Source organism: Grammomys surdaster, unplaced genomic scaffold (assembly GCF_004785775.1).
Source record: "Grammomys surdaster isolate TR1022 unplaced genomic scaffold, NIH_TR_1.0 65, whole genome shotgun sequence".
NCBI lineage: Eukaryota > Metazoa > Chordata > Mammalia > Rodentia > Muridae > Grammomys > Grammomys surdaster.
Window position 1 is genome coordinate 18,577,140 of NW_021604567.1, and position 22,951 is coordinate 18,600,090.

Consider the following 22,951-nt stretch of genomic DNA (forward strand, 5'->3'; position numbering starts at 1 on the left):
ATGATATGTGTGTGTGTATGTGTGTGTATGTATGGTGTGTATGTGGTTTATGTGTATTTATGGTGTGTATGTGTATATGGTGTGTGTGTGTGTGTGTGTGTGTGTATGGACGCAACACTCTCCTTCTCCACGTCCTCAGCCCTCCCCACTTCTTAATGAAGATTAGCGTGTAACTCAGTAGATCCTGAAGCATCAGTGTTTGACCCTATTTAAAGCATACCGTGCTGCAGTGTGGGACAGCATCAGAGAGAGGCTGTGTGAGATTGAAGTGTCAGGTATCAGTCAAGAAAAGCAAGCAGAGCCTGGCAAGTTCCACAGCCGAGTCTTAGCACCGTGGGGGTGGGCTTAGCACAGAACTTGGTTTTCTGAGTAACAGGCATCTTTCTATCTGTATTTTAAAAATATAATTTGCTTTTTCAGTGCAATTTTAAGTTTTATTCAGAGCAGATAGGTTCCCCACACACTCTCATGGTTTTCACTGTTTGTAACATTTTCCACTAAGATTGATGAAACGGTAATGCAGTATTACCACTGCCTAAACCTCTGGTCCACTTAGGGGCTCACCCTTGGTATCAGACATTCTGAGTATGAAGAAAAGTCCCACTGTGATAGCATCAGACAGAATCATTTTAATTGATGCCTTTAAAATGTGCTGTGGAGCTGGACCTGGTGGTACAGTCCTGTGATCCCAGCTGCTCAGGGAGCTGAGACAGGAAGACCTGAGGCTCCAGAGCAGCCTGGGCTGTGACAGTAGGACCCTGTCTTAGCTAAGCTTGCTGTGCCTCCTCCGCTGGCCACCTCTCTGTCCTCACACTGGGTCTTTCAGAGATTCACAGTTTGATCTTCCACAGAGTGTCCTGTGGCCGAATGGTACAGACCTAGCCTGACCCAGCTAGCTTCTTTCTTCCGTGATGTGACTTGATGGCTGTGTACCTCAGTTACCGGCCATTCCTAAGACAGCTCTTCTCTTGCCGTGTGCTCACCTCAGCCCACTCTGGCTCCCACTTATCTGAAAGAAAAACCAAACCCCCCCTTATTTGGGGGCACAGCGGGGGAGACTTGTCCCACTCCCAGGGACATTTTCTCTCGATGCTGATCACTAGCTGGCCGCTGCCTTCTCTGGCCTGATTGCCAAGAACCCCCACTGCTCTTCCACCAAAAGCTGCTAATTCTGTCTTCTCCATCAACCAGCATGGAAGACTTAAAAGTATACCTTCTGTGCCAGGCACCGCGTTCCTCAGTCCATGGGCTGACATTTTGTGCTCAGCCAGCCTCCTCAGCCTCTATTGCATTCCAGCCCCACGCCAACCTCAAGGGTTTGCAGTGTGGGGCTCTGCTCAAGCAAAGCAAAAATAGACTGGGGAGGGCGCTGGCGGCCGTGGTGAGGTGTGAGTTGAGTCGCATGGGTTTTGTTGGTTCGTCTTGTTTTGTTTTTTTATTGTTGGTATTAAAGAATTCTTCTAAAGCAGCAGATGATTCAAGAAATGTAGCATCCTGGGTTAGCAGTGATGCCTGTTTGCTGTTGTCTTTGCTGCCCCGCCCCCACGGCCCAGGCACCAAACTGCATTTGCTCATGCTAAGCAGAGTCACCCAGCTCTTTGGCCAGCACACAGGAGAACAGCCCTGTGGCCATCTCTCCTGTGTGCCCCCACTATGTGCATTGAGTTCAGCTGAGCTCTGCAGTGCTGTCTTGTGTTAGAACATGTCACTGCATATAGCATGACCAGGAGAACCTGGCCTATGGTTTTATCACCATATGACAGTCAGGTCTTTCTGCAGTGTGTGGTCTCCAGCCCACACCGTGAGCTACCCATCTGCCAGTGTCAGCCCACCCACCCCCAAGGCACACAATGAAAGGGCACACAAAGAGAGTGCAGCCTGGCCTTGCATGCCTCTGTTTTCCGAGAGATATGTAGGCCTCTGATATTCCTCCCGTAGCTCACCCATTTCCTAATGCAAGTGCATCTCAAACCGATCACTGCCTTCACGGAGTGTTCCGTGTCATGTTTAGCAGCTCCTTGAACTAACAAAGTAGTGACCTACGAAAAATAAAACATGTAGAATCACGAGCACAGAGGTTTCCTCGGTTTCCCCACGTCACGCGTGCTGATAGGACCATTGCTTTCCTCCTAAGCACCTGGCGGCCCATCTGTGGAAGCACAGCGAGGCCCTGGAGGCCCTGGAGACATCCATCAAGGGCTCCCGGCGGCTGGAACATTTTTGCCGAGACTTCGAGCTGCAGAAGGTGTGTTACCTGCCCCTCAACACCTTCCTCCTGCGCCCGCTGCACCGGCTCATGCACTACAAGCAGGTCCTGGAGAGGCTGTGCAAGCACCATCCTCCAAGCCACGCCGACTTCAGGGACTGCAGAGGTAAGGATGTGCGTGTACATGACCCACACTACTGCACAGGATGCTGTGCCCACTGGGGGTCTCTGTGGACCGTCTAATGTTGTAGCATCCCAGGGTTCCATCGTGTGGTGGTTACCATCCTGATCTTCCTATGGTGATCCCGGTAGATAGAACACTATTTTTTTTTCTTTCCTGTTAGCACTCACTCCTCTCCTTTGCACTCAGCACTCCCACCTCAGGCCCACTGGGGGTTGAGGGAGCAACACCTTGACCTCTGCCTGACCCTTGAGTTTATGCTGCCCTCTCTGCCATCTTGCTCACACCACTGGCATCACCAGTCAGCTATGCCAGGATGAGATGGCTAAAGGCCCCTCTCAGGTTTGAGTGAGTCACCCACAAGGCGGGGTTTGTGATCCCCTCAGCAAGCCTGGCCAATTTGTATTGTGTTTCTCTAGTCACTTGTGGGGCTCATTTGTCCTTAAAAGTTAAATGGGCTTGAGTGTTACCTGTTAAGACATAAGGTGGCCTCGTTAATCAGGGACCAGTGACGAGGCTGCTCCTGGGTCCCTCTCTGCATGAGCACCATGGGGCTAAGACACCCTTTGTGCCCTCTGAGCCTCCTCCCATCCTTCTGACCACTGGATGCCCAGTAAATGTCTGTTGGACAAACTGGGTAGTATGTCTGAGGGTGGAGCGGGCCTGGAGCTCATCGCACCGGCTGAGACAAAGCATCCTGGGATAAGCTCATCCTGACGGGCTGATGGTCCCGTCTGTGCTAAGCTGCAGCCTTTTTCCCTTCCTCAGCTGCGCTGGCAGAGATCACAGAGATGGTGGCACAGCTGCACGGTACCATGATCAAGATGGAGAACTTCCAGAAGCTGCATGAACTCAAGAAAGATCTGATCGGCATTGACAATCTTGTGATCCCAGGAAGGGTAATGTCAGACAGGGTGTCGGGGCTGGAAGGTGAGGCTGGCGGGCTCTGGTCTCCTCCCAACACCTGGGAGAGCAGGGGAACACCTAGTGTGTGCTAGCATAGTAGGTTAACTCTGGCCTCCTGATTGGTTAATGTGCTTATTTATGTCCTGTGACCCCCCCCCCAGGTCCCCTCCTCCAACACACACAGTGCAAAGACCGTTTAAGAAAGCTTTCATGCTTTTTAAACTTATGTAAGTGAAAACAGAAAATATGTCATAAAAACTTACTTAAGTTTTTTAAACTTACGTAAGTGAAAAAATGTCAACGATGGTGATGGTCAGGGCTAGGGTCCGATACACACATGCACACACACTTATGGTCTGAGATGGTGATACACACATTTGTGGCCCGAGACCGTGACAGATGCACACTTATGGTCCAAGAGGTGGGTGACACACATACTTGTGATCCAAGTCTGTGACACACACACTTGTGGCCCGAGGCCGTGAAACACACACACACACACACACTTGTGGTCTGATAGTGACACACACACTTGTGATCTGAGCTCCATGGGATGAATGGTTGTGGACAAGCTGCGCTCGGTTACTCTGTTAGCACACTTGTCCTGCTGGCACCATGTCAGAAACAGGCACTCGGGGGTCATGTGACTAATGCTGCACCTTCTTTCCAGCCCAGCGGGAACGGAGAGATAGGAAATAGCCCACGTTTGTTCTGTTACTCTCCTCGGGGTGGGGGGTGGGGGCGGTCATCCAGGAGACATAATTATTCACTCACTTATCACATCTCACCTGATCTCTCTATGGGATGGCTGGCTGCATTCATACCCTGCCCCAGCCCTGTCCTGGACATGCTTGGCCTCTGACCCCTAGCCCAGGCTGCTCTCAAACTCTTGATCCTCCTGCCTCCTCCTCCTGAATACTAGGATTATAGGTTATGAGCTGTCACACTCAGCTCACCATGGTAACACTGTATGTGTGTGTTCATGCATGCATGTATAGGCTAGGCTGGATGGCCACCAAGCCCCAGGGAGTCTCCTGTCCCCAGCACTGGCATCACAGCTGGACACCACCATGCTTGCCCGTTTTACATGGACGCTAAGGTTCAAACTTAGGTCCTTCTGCTTGCATAGCAAGCATTTTACCACAGGGGTTCCCCTAGCCCTCACTCAGGAAACCTCTAATCCATGTGACTTGAGACCCATGGGAGAAGCCTTGGATATTTGCGTGTACCTAACCGTAACCCAGACCCAAACGGTCTGGGCCTGCTTGCCCATTGAAGTGGAATTCTCCACATTAGTGCCCTATGCTGTAAGACTAAAGCAGCTCGGGCTTGCTAGGATCACCTCGGATGCTGCATCAGGTCTGCTTGGAGGCTTCAGCAGCCATGCTCTAAGCCCAGGCTACCCCACGGCAGTCACAGCCATGCTCTGAGCCTCAGCTCAGGGCAGCCATCTCTCCCGGAACGGCAGCCACACAGCCCGGCATCACAAGGGTTTGTCATCCGTGAGCCATCCAGATACTCTTGGGCAAGTTTCTTAACCATTTTGCTCGTCTGTCTGAACATGGGGATAACACTGAACTTCGGGAGCTACTAGGAACACATAGACGTGTCAGACACATACCACCCGCTCAGCAAAGGGCGTTTGTCTACTTGTGAGGTTGGAATTGGCATGTCCCTATGAGGTTCGGTGCTGCCTTACGAATGCAGGCGTTAGCTCACCACGTTGCCTCCCTGAACTGTTCACAGTCATCTGAGTAAATCAGAAAGGTACGAGAGGCCCTTAGGGAGAGTGATTCCCAATCAGGCAACACAGAAGTCAGCAGTGGTCGTCACGAGTGGTAGGTCTTACGGGCATCTTACTAGACACTGGTGCATGGCTATCATTCCAGATTCTCCAGAGGCTGAGGGTTAGTTAAGCTCAGGAGTTGAGGCCAGCCTAGCAAGCCTCTCATCTTAGGTCAGCCATGGTGGCACACACCTTATTCCAGCATTTTGGAGGCAGAGGCAAGAGTGACTTAGGAGTTCGGAATCAGATGGTCTAGGTATCAAGTTCTAGACCAGCCAGAGTTATGTGGTGAAACCTTGTCTCTGAGAGAGTGAGTGAGAGAGAGAGACAGAGAGTGAGAGAGAACGAGAGAGAGAACGAGAGAGAGAACAAGAAGAAGGAAAGGAGGGAGGAGGGAAGGAAGGAAGGAAGGAAGGAAGGAAGGAAGGAAGGAAGGAAGAAAGAAAGAAAGAAAGGAAGAAAGAAAGGGAAAAGGAAAAAGAAAGGACCTGCTCTTAAAAGCACACAACACTGTTGTTTGCTGATGTGCTTGCTCCTGTGAGATGCCCGCTCTTGGGAATCTGGAGTTCAGGGAAAGCATGGCTCAAGAGGCGGAGTTCCTCAGATTCTTTTGCCGTTGCTCATTCATACTCAACAGCTACCGGTCCCTAAAAACCACAGCTGTTGATCACGGAGAAGAGTGATCTACCCTCAGTATCATCTTCCCTGGCCCCTGGCTGCCTGCTGCAGAGGTTCCTGGGAACAAGAGAGATGGCCCCTCAGCCATGACCTAACAGCAAGGAGGCTGGGGGCAAGCAGCAAGCACGCATACAGTGATCGCTGTTCAGTGCTGTACTGTCACGGGACAGGGTGAGGGCCGAGGAGGGCAGAATCCAGGCACCACCGAGACTCTCGCCCTCTCAGTAAGCTGAGGTTCTGTCCCCTCTGCAGGAGTTCATCCGCCTGGGCAGCCTCAGCAAGCTCTCCGGGAAGGGGCTTCAACAGCGCATGTTCTTCCTGGTGAGTGGGGCAAGCCACTTTGTCCTTGACAGTCCCAGAACCATGTTGCCAGTGCACAAGGAAGGTCCTCGCCCACCCCCTTGGGAGGACCTGGGAGGTAAGAGGGACCCATTCAGCTCACACACTTCTGCTTGTACCTCTAGTTCAACGATGTCTTGCTGTATACCAGCCGGGGGCTGACGGCTTCTAATCAGTTTAAAGTCCACGGACAGCTCCCGCTCTACGGCATGACGGTAAGAGTCCAGTGCCGGCATGTCCCCTTTGTGAAGAGCACATCCCTCGGGGTCCGCTAGCAAGGAGGACCCTGGAGAGACACTACCTCGTCCACACCCGTGAGGCCTCAGGATGGTCTTTGTAGAATCCAGGGAGAGTTTAGGCTGTATATGAGCTTGCCTCTCTTGTCTCATTGCTGGCCCTAGCTGCCTATCCAGTGAGAACAAAGCCAATCTTTCTTACCTGCATCCTGGCCATCAAGTATCCACAGGGCACCTGCCTCTGCATAAGGACCTGGCTTATGCCAACCTTCTCATAAGGTGGAGAGGAAGTAAATGAGTTTTGCCTTAGAGCATCCTCCCTGACTATGGAAATAGCTCCTCTGGGCCCTGAGTCCCGCTCTGATTCTGTCTTTACTGATCTGGTAGCCAGTTTGATGAGTGTCAACAAATGCACCGGGTGCCTGGCTTGCTGCCCAGTGGTGACTCGATAAACTCTACTTCCACAGATCGAGGAGAGTGAGGAGGAGTGGGGCGTGCCGCACTGCCTGACCCTGCGGGGTCAGCGGCAGTCCATCATCGTGGCCGCCAGGTAACTCGTGAACCTGACCTCTTACTGTCTGCCTCTGACTGGCCATGGTCTGACAAGCCGATGTCATCTCTGTCTTCAGTTCCCGCTCAGAGATGGGAAAATGGATGGAGGACATCCAGATGGCCATTGACCTGGCAGAGAAAAGCAATGGACCCGCCCCTGAGCTCCTTGCCAGCAGCCCCCCTGACAACAGTGAGTAGTGTGGATGTGCCCTCGGTGCAGTGCCCAAGGCCATGGCTACAGGGACTGTCCCCTTAGGGAGAGGCAGGGAGGGCTCTGCCTCACAGAGGGAGAACGCCGTACACACTCAGAACCCCTAGCAGGTAGGCCTCCTATCCTTGCCTTAGGGATCAATGTTAAAGGTTAAGAAACTTAACTTGTTGAAAAGTGGATCCTTCCTGATAATGAGAGGGACCAGATGTCATCTCTTCCAAGCCAACATTGCCCCGTATTAGCTGGTGTTCACAAAGACGAGAAGCAGCCCACAGGCCTAGTGTCTACATACAGGAAGGCTTCCCAGCCAGGGCAGGGAATTCTGGGAGGATGCTGTCCCTCGGAGGCCTCATTAGAACCCTGCTCATTGGGCACCCTTGGGGGACCACACTGGGAGCCTTGCCAGCAATCCAGGCTGGTCTTAGGGAAGAGAAACACCAGTACTGCCCCGATCACCTCCCGCAGAGTCCCCGGATGAAGCCACAGCGGCTGACCAGGAGTCAGAGGATGATCTGAGCGCCTCTCGGACCTCGCTGGAGCGCCAGGCCCCTCACCGTGGCAACACAATGGTGCACGTGTGCTGGCATCGTAGCACCAGTGTCTCCATGGTGGACTTCAGCATTGCAGTGGAGGTACGGAAACGGGGCCCGGGAAACGGGGCCCGAGCTGGCTTTCACCTCCAGCCTCAAGCTTACCGAGAAGCCTCTGGGCCTTGATCAGCTGGTGCAGAAGAGCCAGCCTAAGGGTATAAGGAGCTGTACTCATCCTACAGCTGGGGCACGCTGGTGTTCTCCTTCGTAAATGCAGGGCAGATCCCCTTCCTCTGGCTTCCAGCAGCCTGTGTGAGCTGCCTCATTTCCTTTGTTCTCCACATTGTCTTTTCTTTCCATGGAGTTAGCCAAGGGCAAGATTCTGCTCCTGTATGGTGGTGCAGCCCATACCCAACAAATAGCCACACACACCATGACAGTTGTTGAATGAGGTGCAGGGGGGGGGGGGAGGGGGGTAGCCAGGTCTGAAAGAGGATGAGGTGTTTCTAGCAGGGCTCGGTTACAGTTCACAGGAGACATCCAAGAAGGGACCCCAGGGTAGGCGTCTCTAGATGGGCTCAGTGACTTGTGCCTGAAAAGTGGCTTTGAAGGTGAACCTTCCCCTGGATTACTACACACAGCTTTCTAAATCCCATGTAAAAGTAGCCACTGCATAGCCTGGCACACTCGGGAACAGCAAAGCTGTCTCTTGTCGAATTGCCAACAACACCTGCTGGTGCAAGGCTCCCTGGTCCCCTCTAGTTGTGTGGCTGCTTCTGTGTCTTCAGTACCTCCCAACTCTGGCCCTATGGGGCAGGGGTGAGGTTTCTACAGACTGACTCCACTCACTCTTCAAAATGTACAAAATTCTAAAGTTCTAATCTTTGACTTGCCCGGGCCACATAATGTCACATGAAAGGCTGAGCCAAAGACAGTAGTAGTTTGTTGGTTCTTTGATCTAAAAAAAAAAAAAAAAAATTGGAGATATACACACAAGTTCTTTAAGATACATCCCAAAAGTCTTAGAATTGTGTTCGACAAGTGGCCTTCAGTTTACAGACTTTCCTTCTACAGCCGTGTCCTGAAGACATTTTCCAGGGGCCCTAGCCAAGACCCTAGCGCTCCCACACACTCCTTTCCCGTGAGTGTCTAGCCTTGGTGTCCTGTGATCACATTTCCAAGCCCTGTCCAGTGAGTGGCTGCCTGCCTGCTGCCCTTACTCCATGCCACTCTTCCTCTTGGCCTGTGTGTGAGGGTATCCCAGGCGAGGCATGTCACCATAGAGAGGGGGACCTGTGCTTGAAAGCAGCAGAAACCAGCCTGGGAGGACCAGCCTGGGGGAGTCAGTACTCTCAGACAGCAGAGGACCATCCTGGGAGGACTATCCTGGGGAAGGCAGTACTCTCAGACAGCAGAGGACCATCCTGGGAGGACCATCCTGGGAGAGGCAGTACCCCTAGACACAGCTCCTCCTCTCTGTGAGGCTGCTGGCCATGTGATGCTGCCAGGAAGAAGTTCTCTTGGCCTCACTTCCTAGATGCTTCATTCTGCCACCCATGTGAACTCGGGCTCAGCTTTAAGAGGGCAGAGTGCGGTGACAAGCCAGACACTACCAGCTTCGCTGGGTTTGGTGACTGGGGACACAATGACAGACCAGTGGCGTTGTTTAGGGAGAGTTCCAAAAGGAGGGCTGGACAGAAGGGTCTATTAGGGTCCTGGCTCATGGGCAGCGAGGCTTGCCAGTACCCAGAATCCCCTGCCCTCCCCCCAACCCCCGCAGGCAGGTAGTGGCAACCAGATGGGTGGATGGTTGAAGCTGTTCAGGCAGAATGGTTGAATGGTGAGCCAGAAACCATCCTGGGAGGACCATCCTGGGGGAGGCAGTACTCTCAGACAGCAGAGGACCATCCTGGGGGAAGCAGTACTCTCAGACAGCAGAGGACCATCCTGGGGGGACCATCCTGAAAAACCAGATGGTTTCTCAGCTCACTCCTCTGTCTCCTGTCAGTCTGAACAGCTGAAGGATGGAATTTGTAAACATTTCCACCTCTCTAGGGCCTTCCTGACACCAGCACTCACAAAATGTAGTTAAACAGACTTAGAGGTATCTTAAAGCTTTTCTCTCAGCAGGGGTGGGGTTATATGCATGTGAGCACCATCCTGCCTGTGGTAGCCAAAAGGGTGTTGAATCCCCTAGAGCCTGAGTTACCTAGGCCGTTGCTATCCACCAGTGTGGGTGCTGGGAACCCACTTGAGGCCTTCTGCAAGAACAGAATGTGCTCCGTGCCGAGGAGCTGTCTCTTCAGCCTGACATGCTGACCTGGGAGGTAATAGATACACAATTTGCCAATCTAACCGTTTTCAGTCAACTGTTGGGTGGCATCAATTAGCCTTCTCTACTTCCATGCTCCCCGCTAATGTCACTTGGCAGCAGGGTGAAAGGTCGGCTTGTCAGGAGGTGGATGGACCTCTTCACTGTCTGGAGCTAGTGCGATGTCTGTGTTGTGTCCTTGCCCTCACTACACACAGCAAGGATTAATGCTCACAGGAACTCCAGGAATTCAACAAGAGTGGCTTCTGGGCCTTCCCACTAGGTGGCAGCATAGAGCCGCTCCAGAGGTCTCTGCTGATCTGGATTTTCCAGGGAAAAAGTCCAGAATCCCAGTGACTTAGATGACTTCTCATAGTTAAGGTGGTCGGACGTTCAGGATCCTAGCCTGCAGCGAGAGCCAGGCCCTCTTCCCTGGAGGGATGCTCTGTGCCTTTCTAGCTCTGGCTGGCCACCCCTGACTGTGGATGCCCACTCTACCCTCTGCTTCTGGTGTTGAATGGTGTCCCTGAATCACTTCCTTAGAACACCACTCATCGTGTGACCGACCACCTAGCTCCCTAATGTCACATTCAAGGGTGACTGTAGTAAGCACTTACACCTGTGCGAGGTCAGGAATTCATCGTACAGCCTGATGACCTGGCAACGTACAACAAAGGATGTCTGATGTGGGAAACCCAGGCTTGGTGCTTGGGACTCTGGACCTGGCTCTTGTGATGCAGCAAATGCTATGGACCTGGTGTTTCCAACTCCCTGCTCGTCTTTGATATGTGTTTCACCCCACCCCCACTTACCTTTCAGAACCAGCTCTCTGGGAACTTGCTGAGAAAGTTCAAGAACAGCAATGGCTGGCAGAAGCTGTGGGTGGTGTTCACCAACTTCTGCCTGTTCTTCTACAAGTCACACCAGGTAAGTGTCCCACACGGGGCAGCTGGCCCCAACCTGAAGTACGCCTGCTCTCAAGCACAGGGGAATGCCTCCCTGAGGCTGAGCCTATGGCACCTGACAGGCAGAGAGAGTCCGGTGCTGGGAACTGCAGGGTTCCAGGACCTGTCACGTCCATCAGAGATTTTCAGCTCTAAATGAACACTGACATCCAGTTGCTCAAAGATGAGCTGCCTTACTAGCTCTGCTCTATAAGAGAAGGGGGTGACTCGATACTGTCTTGTGGGGAGGGGGGCGAAAATGAGCCAGATGCTTGCCTTGTTCTAACAGACTGGCCCTTAAGGGAGGAAACAAAAAGCAGGTCTTCTCCTGGAGGGACCACAGCACACTGGCCAACAGCAACCCTACCCAACACCACTGACCATGTCATCAAAGCCCCCTCTGTTCCCTGTTGCAGGACAGTCACCCCCTCGCCAGCCTGCCTCTGCTGGGCTACTCACTCACCATCCCCTCAGAATCTGAGAACATCCACAAGGACTATGTGTTCAAGCTGCATTTCAAATCCCACGTGTACTACTTCAGGGCTGAAAGCGAATACACATTTGAAAGGTAGGTGCACCCTAACCCTGTTTGCACAGCCCACCTGCAGGACCATGGTCCCCATCCTGACATCAGGGTTCACCTCTCCCGAGTAGTTTTTGAGCATTCTGTAGGTCTGCTTCATACTCCCAGCCCCACAGCGTGGTGTCACAGAGATGTTTAGCTCCTGCCATGTAAGGTCAGCACACGCCAACATGCTTGGTCCTCTGCCATGTGCACATTATACCAGGAAGCTGCGGCAGATACTTAAGGGGGAGGCAGGGCACAGGTGGCCGTAATGGAACCAAAGGATGATTCTAGCTAACGACCACATGAAGAAAGCAAGTTGAGTGTTGGAGTGGTTGAAGACCAGGTTAGGAGGGAAACGGGCTTCTAGGTTTTCAGGTGTGAACTCTGATGTAAAGCTGTTCATGAAATTTACATTCCAAGGGGAAACTGGGCTTTTGGGGAGTGCATTCCATAGCACCACAAGACAACCAAGGTCACTGGACTGTAGTACCAATCAGAGGCCTCAACATGCCAGTCCCCCCCTACCCCCCACTAGGGAGCAAGTTCTCTTCTGGCCTTGCTACTTGTCTGGATGACTGGCTTGTTCCCTCACTGGCCCAAGGCATTTCTAGATCAACAGGCCAACTAAAAACAATCCCTAGCAAATGTCCATGAAACCAGCCAGCAACCCCTGAGCCAAACTGCTTGCAAATGCGTCCAAAAGATGGCAAGTCTCAGCCCAGATCATCAGTTCTCAACCTGTGGATCTTGACCCCTGCACAGGGGGTTGCCTAGGACTTGTCAGAAAACTCAGATATTTACAGTGTGACTCATAACAGTACTAAAATTACAGTTATGAAGTAGCAACAAAAATAATAGGAAAGTTGAGAACCGCTGGTCAAGATCTTCAAAGATCTAGAAAGATCCTTCCAAGGCTTACAGCCTTGCCAATCCCAAGAGTAGGTGGTCTTCTTTACCCACACTCAAGACATGTTGGACCAGGTAACTTAGGACAGATTATTCCTAATGTCCCTGGACCCTGGGAGCTGGTACTAGTAACACCCTCAACTGCAGACTCAGCGCGCCCCAGATCCAATGCTACCCTGGTTTCATGCAAATGTACAAGAAGATGGGCTCATCGAGTGGGAATGCAGCCCTTACAATGTCTTTGGAACTGCCTGCCATTATGTGAATTGTGCTAACAGTTCCCAGACATTGTTCCCCTAAAACCATTACAGGGCTCTGCTCGAACAACAGGGCATCTCTGACGAGCTCCGGTCTTCCACTTGTTGTCTTTGGAAGTAATGACCAACAGTGTTTAATTTGTTACAAAGTCACCCAGTGCTCATGTCCCTTCCTCCCGTCATTTTAGATGGATGGAAGTAATCCGAAGTGCCACCAGCTCAGCCTCTAGGGCCCACATCTTGAGTCACAAGGAATCTCACCTGTACTGACGGCTGGGCGTGCCCGCTGGCTGCATCCCTGGAGGATATACTGAAGCCTAGCGAAATCCACATCTGTGTGAACACAGTGATGATCTGCCGTGGTTCTCGCCCACCCCCCTGCACAGGCCTATCTCCAACATTGTCTTTTCCAGTATCTTTTTGGACAGCCTTTCCCTCCAGGCCTAGGGGGTGGGAGGGGTTGTCTTGCCATTCTCCAGGGACGCTTCAACTTGTGCCAGTATTGACACATTGTCATCAAGAGTGCCAAATGACAGTCTTTGCCCTGCAGCATAGCCAGTCCAGGGCCACACGTCCGTTCACCGTGTCAGGGAAGACGAATCAAGCGAGCTTTCCACCTGCAGACTGCTGTTTTCCAAACGGATTTTTTTCCAGCATCCACAACACATGGCACGGTCTTAAGCAAATGAGATCATTTTGGATTTCATTTTTTTTTCTCCAATCTTTCTACTTTTATAATAGGACATTGGTAGGACTCACTTTTCTCGAATAAGCAATTTGTGGAGTACTCCATTCCACTAAAGGGATCGGCTCCAGTGAGACCCTGGACGTCACACCCATTTTCTTGGTGGAAGCTGACCAAACTTTGTGATTCCTATTTACAAGATGTAGTGGGGTTGTTTTCTGTGGAGAAGCAGATAACCAGTGCAATACGTGGGCGCCGCTGCCCTGTGCGTGGTGTGTACAGTGGGGGGCTCCTAGGCCGTGATGTTTTGCTGTCTGTTTCACAAGCATGAGAAGCTGTATGTCGTTGACTGGGGCCATTTGTGCTGTTACATTATGGGGCATTGAGTGAGCTTCTTGGAAGAAGCACTGTATGGTAATGGTACGTAGTCCCAGCCCTGGTGATTGGCCCCAGTTCCCTGCAAGGCCGTGGTTTGGTTTGAATCTGCACATTCTCTAGTAGTATCTATTGTGCCTGTCTCCAAGTCTTTCTCTTTTTTATACTCATTCCTTCTGGGCATGGGGTACAGACAGGATGACAGCCCACATCCTGGACAGACTCCCCTGGGGGACCTGGCTGCCAAACACTACCTGAGCCTCCCAGTGGAAAAATGTTTGCCTATTCTCTAGGGCGGCTGGGTGGCTGCCATTCCCGTCACGGATAGAGCCCTCTATCTATAATGCAAGCTGGCCAAGTCAACAGTCCACTCTCCCTGTGCCCTCCACCCCAGCAAGGGCCTTCTTACCTGAACAATGTTGAGGGGTTATGGCTGGTGACTCACATGGATAAAGGAATAAGATGTGTCAATCATTTGCCTTACAATGTACCAGATGGTTCTAAGTACCAACAAAAGGGAATAAAAATACCTCACGCCACGATCCAGCACACAAAAGTCTGAGGCAAAACCACCACCTGTGTCTTCTCTTTGTGTGGGGCAGAAGGGTGGTACTGGGTGGATGGGAAGGGGCACAACCTCTGAGGAAATGCAACGTTGTAGCACACTGACGAGTAGAGGCTTGGGCAGAAGGCACACCCGAGTGAGAAGGGCAGACAGCTCTTGAACCTCCCCAGACACTGCCACTAATCATCTAGGGGGATCCCATCACCATGCACCCAACAGTGTTGGGAACAGGATCCCTCTGAGTTACCAAATCCTCACAGGGCTAGAGGCGAGATGACTTCTTTCTTCAGCAGTGTAAGTACAAATTCTTCCCCACGTGACTGGCACTTGGGACTCCAGTACAGCTGCAGAGAGAGATTAACCATGTGCACAGCAGAACTGCTGGAAGAGACAGAGTCTGATAGACGCCACGACACAAGACACAGTAACAACTTTCCAGAGCTTTATTGACCAAGCACGACAGTAGGCGTGCTCAGGAATCTACCTTCATTGCCATATTTTGTAGCAGAAACACAGAAGCCAGGTTTTTAAAGAAATATAATGCATATACGATTACAGGTTTCCCCAAAGAACAGTATAAAACACCACATACAGAATCAGGAACCGTGTCGAGCAGCTCAAGAAGAAACCCCAGCTGCTAGGAAGGACCCTACTGTCTCTCATTCTGCACAGGTGGTTCCACATCACAGGGTGTTACCTACTGGGACAGCAATGGGGGTTGGGGGGAGAGCCATCATTGAGCCAACGCATGGCACGCCTGCAATCTCAGCACTCATGAGGGCCAACATGGACTACCCCAAAGGACAACCTGTGTGAGCCAGAGCACTCGGCCTACCTCACTGCTCTTCAAGGTGCTCATTTTCCCAGACTGGTGGCATGGTTGTGTGAGCTGTGGATAGCACGCTGTGGAAGGACTCCTGGGTGATGCTGAGCTCACCCACTGTAGCCTGTAATGTGAAACGGGTACCAGTGTTGTTCTGAGATAAGGCCCTGCTCTGAATAAAGGACTAGAATTGAACACACAGCTTGCCGAGCTAAACAAAACATCCATAGAACACAGACTATGTAACAAGGCAATTTAAAACTGTCAACCCCACATCCACAGCAAGGTTTCCAATAAACTCCCGAAGAACCATCTGTTGCTTTCACAGGAGATGGGAACCATGCCTTGTGGTCTACTATGTGCAGAGGACCAGCCTACACTCACCTCGATAAGCTTATGCTTAATTAGTTAGCTTCTAAGCCCTCTGAGCAGCTCAGCCACAGTTGTCACACTGTTAAAGATGGATGGCAGGGATGGCAGGGATTGCCGGGTAAGCTCAGGAAAGCACTGACCCAGCACACACAAGTCCTGGTTCATGTACCAGCACTGGAAAGAGAAAAGACGACTGGCTTCACTACTGTATCACTGCCCACTTGTAAAATTGACGAGCTCTCTCCACTAGAAATGCCTGTGGCCCTTAGGGACGTTCTTCAAGTCAACAGCACTCTGCAGAACAGGTTCATTTGGTGACTTTCCTGCAACAACCTTTGGTTTATACATCAAGCCTGGTTTAAAAAACAAAAACAAAAAACCCCACAGCACTCCAAAGCAGAGTACTCTAGAAACAAAATATTCTCAAATTATTGTTCCAGGTAACATTCTTGGTATAAATTAACACTGTACTGAGATGTGATGGCTCAGCAGTTAAGAACACAGGCTGTTCGTATAGAACACCCAGATTGAGTTCCCAGCACCCACAGGGCAGCTCACCTGTAACTACAGTTCCCAAGAAAGGGATCCCATAACCTTCTTCTGGTCTTTGAGGGAACTGCATACATGACCCATAGACTCAAAAAAATTTTTTTAAAAAGCAATAAAACAATTGTCTTTATTTCTCCTAGCCAAAATGTATCCTTGAATGAAATTATTACTCCAGCCCAAACCTACTACTTCTAACAGACTGTCACAACAGTCTAAAAACCTAGACCCCATTTAATAAATCTAAGCAATTCTCACGTCTGACACGTCTAGCCTTGGCCTGCCTTCCTGTAACACTACACACCAGCACAGGGCCGAGCTGATGTTGCCAAGTTCACCCAAAGTTCCTGCTGCAAAAACCCTTTGTCTTTCTCAAGACCTAACACCCCAACAGGAGAACAGTTATTAGCATCAACAAACAAAAAACACTACACAAATCTGAGTGAGACCAGCAAGACCACTCCGAGAACCGGGGGTTCCCACCCTGCCGAGGGATGCCCTGCAACATAAAAGAACAGAGAGCTTGGCTGACAGGACCAGCAGACCCGGTTCTTTGAGCAGAACCAAAACCGCCGGTCCAAGACCCCAGCAAGAGCTTCAGCAATTTCACAAACCCGCAACATCAGTCAGAACTTGGACCAATCACACAAATTGCATAGGGAGATAACCTGGACATTTGGCCTTTTGACATCTGGGCACTTTCCCCTGGAGTCTTTCCACATGTCACAACATACACACGCTTCCTCAACCATGCACATGTGCAGAGCAGATGCCCCCTCTGCTCCGTGGAGCCATGTTTCAAGAACAGTATTCGAGATGAGTGAGTTATAAAATTTATTTGTGTAAGCATTCAGACACTTTGTGGTGGAGAAGATGCTACGCAGGTTGTACTACAAGATTCCATGGAGAGATGTCAGACGGGACATCTAGTACAGACGTGGTGGCACAACCCAACATAGGTTAAATGAGAGCGCTTCATCCAGAAGAAACTGAAGAGAATAATTTAAAGCTCTGTGAGACGGGATATGTTCCAATTGAAAACACTAAGAAACAGTACCATCGATGGAAAACGAAAACTTCTAAGTGTACCAAAAAGGGCATCGGGTGAACGAGAGGGGAATTTGCATCTGTTGAGGTACAAATGGGAGTGTTCCATGAGGGGAGGGCGGGTTAATTATTATTAATGACAGACCCTGTAAATACAAAATAAAATCCAAATCACTGGTCACGAGATTCAAAATTTACACGTAATAAAGGCAAGGCAATAGACTCAAGTTCTGGCCTGTCAAATATTTACTCCACAGATATTATCTACAGAAGCACTTGGCCAACGTGTACACAGTGATCCTTATGCACGCCAAAAGGGTTTCCGTAAAAATGACGCTATATACAATCTGTACACTGATCCACCAGAGCGACTCTCCGTCTCCCGGGGGGAGGAGCTATCGATATGAGCGGGATACCTGAGGTTACGTGTCTTCAATTGCCTTAAAACAATCCAAATATACATTTCAGGGTTTTTTTTTGTGTGTGTGTCTAAAGATACTTTCTTTGAATATGTGCACTATGATTAAAATTAAAAACGATAAAAAAATAAAATAATCGCTTGCAGGAGGAGACCCTCCCCCACCCCATCGGAAAGACTCCATCCGGCTGTGGCACGATGAGGCTGTTCCCTGGACAGGTGCCGGCGCTACCGGAGGGCGGGCCCCTCCGTGACACCTCTTCGCAGAGTCGGCAAAGGCTCTCGTTGACTTTTAAAAAGAAGGGAGATGAAGAAGAAAGGAAAAATCAACCCAGGCGCCATGGGCCTTCAGTGCGCTGAGGCTCCCCCGCCGCTCAGAGAATATCTAGGGAAAAGCAGAGATCAGTAAGCACCGCTTCTCACCACAGCGAGATCTCGGAGAACCGAAACATTACGATTTTACAGAAGCTTCAAAGTCTTACACGCCAGAACAAGAATGAGCAGGTCAACAGATAGTATTATACAAGAGTTTATAATGGCTGAGAAAACTCTGGATTTAACTAAAAAACTCAGTGCTTGAAAACCAAGCCTCTGCAGCCTGTCTGGATGAGGGGTGTCATGGAGATGGCAAGTCACACCTAGGACCACCTTGCTTTGTGATTGTTGTGTACGTGTGTGTTGTATGTGGAGTCTACACTTGTATGTACGGGTGTCCACATCCATGTGAACACTGGGCTGAGGCTGACTCTGGGGGTCTTCCTCTATCATGTTCTAACCTTACTTTCCAGGGAGTGTCTCATCCTGGGTAGGAGCTTGCCGTTCTGGCTGGGATGGCTGGCTAGCAACCCTTCAGGACCTACCCATGTCTACAAAGAATCACCACTCCTACCCCAGGCTAGGATTACACACATGCCACCACACAGCCTATGTGTGGAAGTTGGGACCTACATTCAGGTCTTCCTGCTTGTGCAGAAGGCACCTTACCCTCTGAGCCCTCTCCAGGCCAGTATCTATTTTTAAAAACTAGTTGTGACCAAGGGCACAGCAGGAGCTCAGGGCCATATCCATGCTAGCTTGTGTCCAAGCTCAGCAATTCCTTGGGGCAGCAAGATAGGGCTGCAGCCCAGATGAGCTACTTGGAAGCAGTATTCAAAACCATGGCCCAAAGGAGGGCCTATGTGTCTGTCTGTGCACGAACACCTTGCATATAACATCAGAAGCAACGTTATGACCACAAGACTATGTCATTTCTTGTTTTTTTTTTTTTTAAAAAAAGTCTACACTGTCTTGCTTCTGAATGCTACCTGGTATGAGCATTGAGCCCAAGGACATACTTAAGGACACTCATCTCGAGCACTGCCCCCTGAGTTGCTTTTCAATACACTGAACATACTCAGATGGGTCTGTAAGATCCTCTAAGCAGCACACTGGAGCCACAGCATACAGGACTCGAATGCCAAGAGCTACAAACGATTCATTATGCGTTAAGTTGCTTCTCTGAGTGGATGAGCTGTGCTCGCTGAAGGATCTCAACGCCAGTTCAGACTAAGACAGAGATGTTCTGAAAATGCTCACAGATGTGACTTTTGAAGAGACCGTTCATGTCCAGTCCAGCTCACCTAGGAGCAGACTGGAAGAAGCCTAAGTGACGGGCACTGGCTGAGCATGGTCCACAGCTGCTGGAACCCAGGGTAAACGTAAAGCCAGCACCATGTTTGCAGAGACCAGACCAGGACCCCACCACCCAGTCATCTGATGCCATCGGAGGGTCCACTCAGCACAAAAGGCTATGAGGGTCTACTTGAAATCCGAGTTTGAATTGATAGGGATGGTTAATACACAATACTTAACCAGATTTCAAAGGTTTAATACCAGGGAAAACAATGTAAAATATCCCACTGGATAACTTACAATGATTATAAGCTGAGACAGAAAATTATCAAAGTAATATTAGAATTAATTTTGTTCGCTCCTCTTTACGTTCTTGATATAGTTTCTAGAAAATTTGAAATTCCATTTGTGAGAGGCTGGAGGACTCAGCCCAGTGGTAGAAGACTTGCCTAGTATATTCCAGATAAAGAATTAAATCCTTAGAACCACAAAAATTCACAGTGGAGGGGGGAGGGGCAGGGAGAGAGGAGGCACTTTCAGTGTTAAGATTCAAATATCCAAAATCTCCACATTTGGTAAAGGCGCTTGCTGTGTGACACCTGGCAACATAATCGTGATCCTGGAATCTGCATAAAGGGTGCACCATGGCACATGTACCCTCCCTATAATAATCAATAAAATATTTTTAAAATAAATGAAATTCCTCATTTTAAAATAAATGAAATGTGGCTCCTATCACATTTCTACTGGAGTTGGCAGATTAGGTGCCTCAGCAGAAGACAGATCCAGAAACAAGAAAAGGACCGACTACATGTGTATACGTCATACCACCTGCCCTGAGCTACTGGGAAAATCAAGTCACATCTACCAACCACTCATCCAACATCAGGCAGCTCTGGACCACATGCAAAACCCCTGAAGGTGACAAAATCTGAGTGTGGTGGACCTGAAGCCCAGCTACAAGGAGGCCACGGCCGGCTGCCAATGCAGCAGGCTTGACTGGGAAGGCAGCAGGTCAGAGGTGCTTGCTGACAGGCCTGATGCCCCAAGTTAGATACTTGGGTTGAAAAAGGGCAGAAGAGAACCAGCTGCTGAGAGCTGTCCTTGAGACCTCTGACCACAGCGAACACACATGAACGCACATACATCACAGAAAAAGTGACACCTTAATATTCCAACCAGAAAACAGAAGGCAGGATAATAAACAGATGCGGTTTCTGGGTGTGGTTCTGTTTTGCTTGTGACAAACCTCTTTTTAAATGAAAATCAGATACCACTAGAAGGAAATACAAAGTTATCCTAAGTTAGAGAAATCAGAGACCTGCTGGGATGAACACACAGACTGGGTTTTGAGCTGTATTTTCTTTTCCATCACTCTGTAAGGTGTTGTTGCCTTTAAAATTCAAGTCAGGGAGAGCTTAATAAGATATTGTCTCCTTCAGTGGCCTCAAGACTAGGGGCCAACAAGCAAACAGTCTTTAATTTTTTTCCCAAACAGTAATATCTATTCTACATGGAGGTATGTGGCTAAAGCCACCGGGCAGAGATAGGAGCTCGCTTGCTCCCAGAGGCCAGGGCCAGGCTTCTAGGAAGGCTCTAGGGATGGCTCTGAGTCCACCACGCCAAAGCCTCTAGTACCTGAACACGGTGTCCGTGTGACTGAGGCTCTCTCTGCCCATTGACTGCTTCATGTAAGTGCTTTAAGGCATCTTGCATTTATCTGGCAAGAGGTACAAGGACAAAGCTCTGTGGTCCTTTCCAGACTCAGGTCTCCCATTTGTACAATTCAGAACAAGCCTTCTCCCTCAGAAGCTTTACTCGCAAGGGACAACAGAACAAGAGTGAAGAACCCAAGAGATATACCAAGATGCAGCCTGCAACAGTTCCTACTCCAAGAAGCCATGCTGGCACCACCAGGCTCCCCCTCCTGCAACCCAGCCCCAGCCAGAGCCAGTTACCTCTGCAGCCGCTGCACGAGCTGTGCCACCATGGTGTCAGAGATCCCAGGGCAGGCCTCTTCTGCCAAGTAGATGGCTCCCCGCAGCTCCTCTATTGACCCCAAGTTCCCTCCACACGCCTGGCTCTTCTCCTTCAGCTACAAAGACACACAAGAGCAGTGTCACACACGGGCACAGACCTGGGCAGCAACCACTCCAGGAAGAGACAAAAAGGCCCTGCCAACACCACCATGCCAGGCTGACATGGCCCAAGCATGAGCTTTGTGGCTCATGAGTCACTCTGGGTCCTCATCTTCTGTCTCTGGGTGACTCCTCCAGACCAGAACGCAGGCAAGTAACTGCACACCTTCACACATGAGTATGATGAACACTCCGCTTTCTCTTCCTTGTGCAGCCTTCTGCTCACCCCTGAAACTGTCATCAATGACACATACAACTCTGGTGTCACTTGGCAGCTATAGTGTGGGTCACCAAAGCTCTGCTCCTGATAGTTAAGGGCTGGGGGTAAACTTCAGGCACAAAGCCTTTGGGGTCAAGAGTGCTGTCAAATGTTCTCACATAAACCTTGAGCCCTGAGACTCTGCCAACACCCTCCTCTGCTCTCATGAGTCATAACTGTGACTTAAGTCACCTCCCAGGCATGAAGACCAACTTCAAATCTTTTTCCTGAATGTAACCATAAGTGTGGAATATTCTAGTATCCCCTCCCCCCGCTTAAATTTGTTAACAAACGTTTTAGAAAATTCTCATCTTTGGTCCCACAGGGTGCTAACCTAAGAGCAGCAGTTTCCTCATCTTATCTAAACACCCAACTCAAGTTCTCATCCATTATCCCTAACCACAGGACGCACTGGAGGACAGCGCAAAAAAAAAAAAAAAAAAAAAAAAGATTTCTCCTTTTGTTTCTCCAGAACTTCCAGAATATTGTCTCATTTCCAGTGGATCTGAGGTAGCTACTGAGGAATCCCTTCAACAGTTTAAGCCCAGTAATAACCTACATAGCTTTCCCTAGTCACCTGCCTGGCTCGTGGAAGGCAGGGTCCAGGCCAGTGGTCACCATCGACATAATGCAAACGTTTGAGACTGCAAGTTTTTATGCCTCTAACGTGTCCTGTAGCCACCCATAGAAGGACAGTCCTGGTCCACTCTTCCTCCCTCCTCCCAGAATGGCAGTCAGGGATCTTACCTCCGCAAACAGAGGAGAGATGATTGTGGATAAACACTGAGAGAAAGGCCTCTTTGGGATATCTTTCATCTTGGGGAAGGAAAGAGAAGGGGCCATTAGAAACAGGCAACACTGGGGTGGGCAAGAATTCTACCAAGGATGACTGGATTCTCCAGCCTCCCTCTGTTCACTATCTCTGAGTGAGGCTCTCTACAAAGGGGCCCCACCCATGTAGCTGTGAACCCACTGCAAGATGCCAGAAGTGAACTCCCTAGGCACAGACATGCGTGCTCTGCAGGTTTGACTGAGGAAACCCTAGAGAGCTGAAGCTGGGTACTCCATGTGGCCACAGTGAGAGGCCTAACTCCCACTCTCTCTGAACTCATGAGCTGTTCAGGCCTGTGCAGCCACAGAGATGGATCCCGACAAACTAAACTTTAAAACGTAGCTCTTTGTACATTTAAGTGGAAAACCGCCTCAACAACATTAAATCTATATTAAGTACCAAGAGGAACATACTGGTCTCTAAGGGCCTGAAAGAAAAACTCGCCAGTAAAATCAGGGTGTTGTGAGTAAGCCCAACAGTTACTCAGTCTTCACACACTGAAACTTCACATCTACAACTTCCACCCTGTGGCTGAGGGTCAGGAGGACCCAGCATTACACACAAGGTGAGGTAAACAATTCAGCACTGGGCAGACCAGCATCCACATTCGGTCATCAGATGTTCACACTGGGCAGACCAGCACCCGCACTCGGTCCTCAGATGCTCACA

At 50.2% G+C, this 22,951-nt stretch overlaps 2 protein-coding genes across 5 annotated transcripts in view; one reads left to right on the forward strand and one right to left on the reverse strand.

Moving 5' to 3' along the window:
- The window catches only part of Farp1 (FERM, ARH/RhoGEF and pleckstrin domain protein 1), a 246,828-nt gene extending 232,585 nt beyond the window's left edge, over window positions 1-14,243 (forward strand). For all 4 annotated transcript variants that reach the window (XM_028771320.1, XM_028771347.1, XM_028771329.1 and 1 more), the window contains exons 18-27: window positions 2,135-2,372; window positions 3,156-3,286; window positions 6,010-6,078; window positions 6,222-6,311; window positions 6,800-6,882; window positions 6,962-7,074; window positions 7,561-7,727; window positions 10,756-10,863; window positions 11,297-11,448; window positions 12,800-14,243. In XM_028771320.1, coding sequence (XP_028627153.1) covers window positions 2,135-2,372; window positions 3,156-3,286; window positions 6,010-6,078; window positions 6,222-6,311; window positions 6,800-6,882; window positions 6,962-7,074; window positions 7,561-7,727; window positions 10,756-10,863; window positions 11,297-11,448; window positions 12,800-12,881 — 1,233 coding nt within the window. In that variant the 3' untranslated portion in view covers window positions 12,882-14,243. The remainder of the gene's footprint in view (window positions 1-2,134; window positions 2,373-3,155; window positions 3,287-6,009; window positions 6,079-6,221; window positions 6,312-6,799; window positions 6,883-6,961; window positions 7,075-7,560; window positions 7,728-10,755; window positions 10,864-11,296; window positions 11,449-12,799) is intronic.
- A 422-nt stretch (window positions 14,244-14,665) lies between these two features.
- Stk24 (serine/threonine kinase 24) overlaps window positions 14,666-22,951 on the reverse strand; it is a 92,334-nt gene continuing 84,048 nt past the window's right edge. The window contains exons 9-11 of the mRNA XM_028771746.1: window positions 22,198-22,266; window positions 21,012-21,148; window positions 14,666-17,827 (exon numbers count right to left, since the gene is read on the reverse strand). Of these exons, the coding sequence (XP_028627579.1) occupies window positions 17,791-17,827; window positions 21,012-21,148; window positions 22,198-22,266 (243 nt within the window). The 3' untranslated portion in view covers window positions 14,666-17,790. The remainder of the gene's footprint in view (window positions 17,828-21,011; window positions 21,149-22,197; window positions 22,267-22,951) is intronic.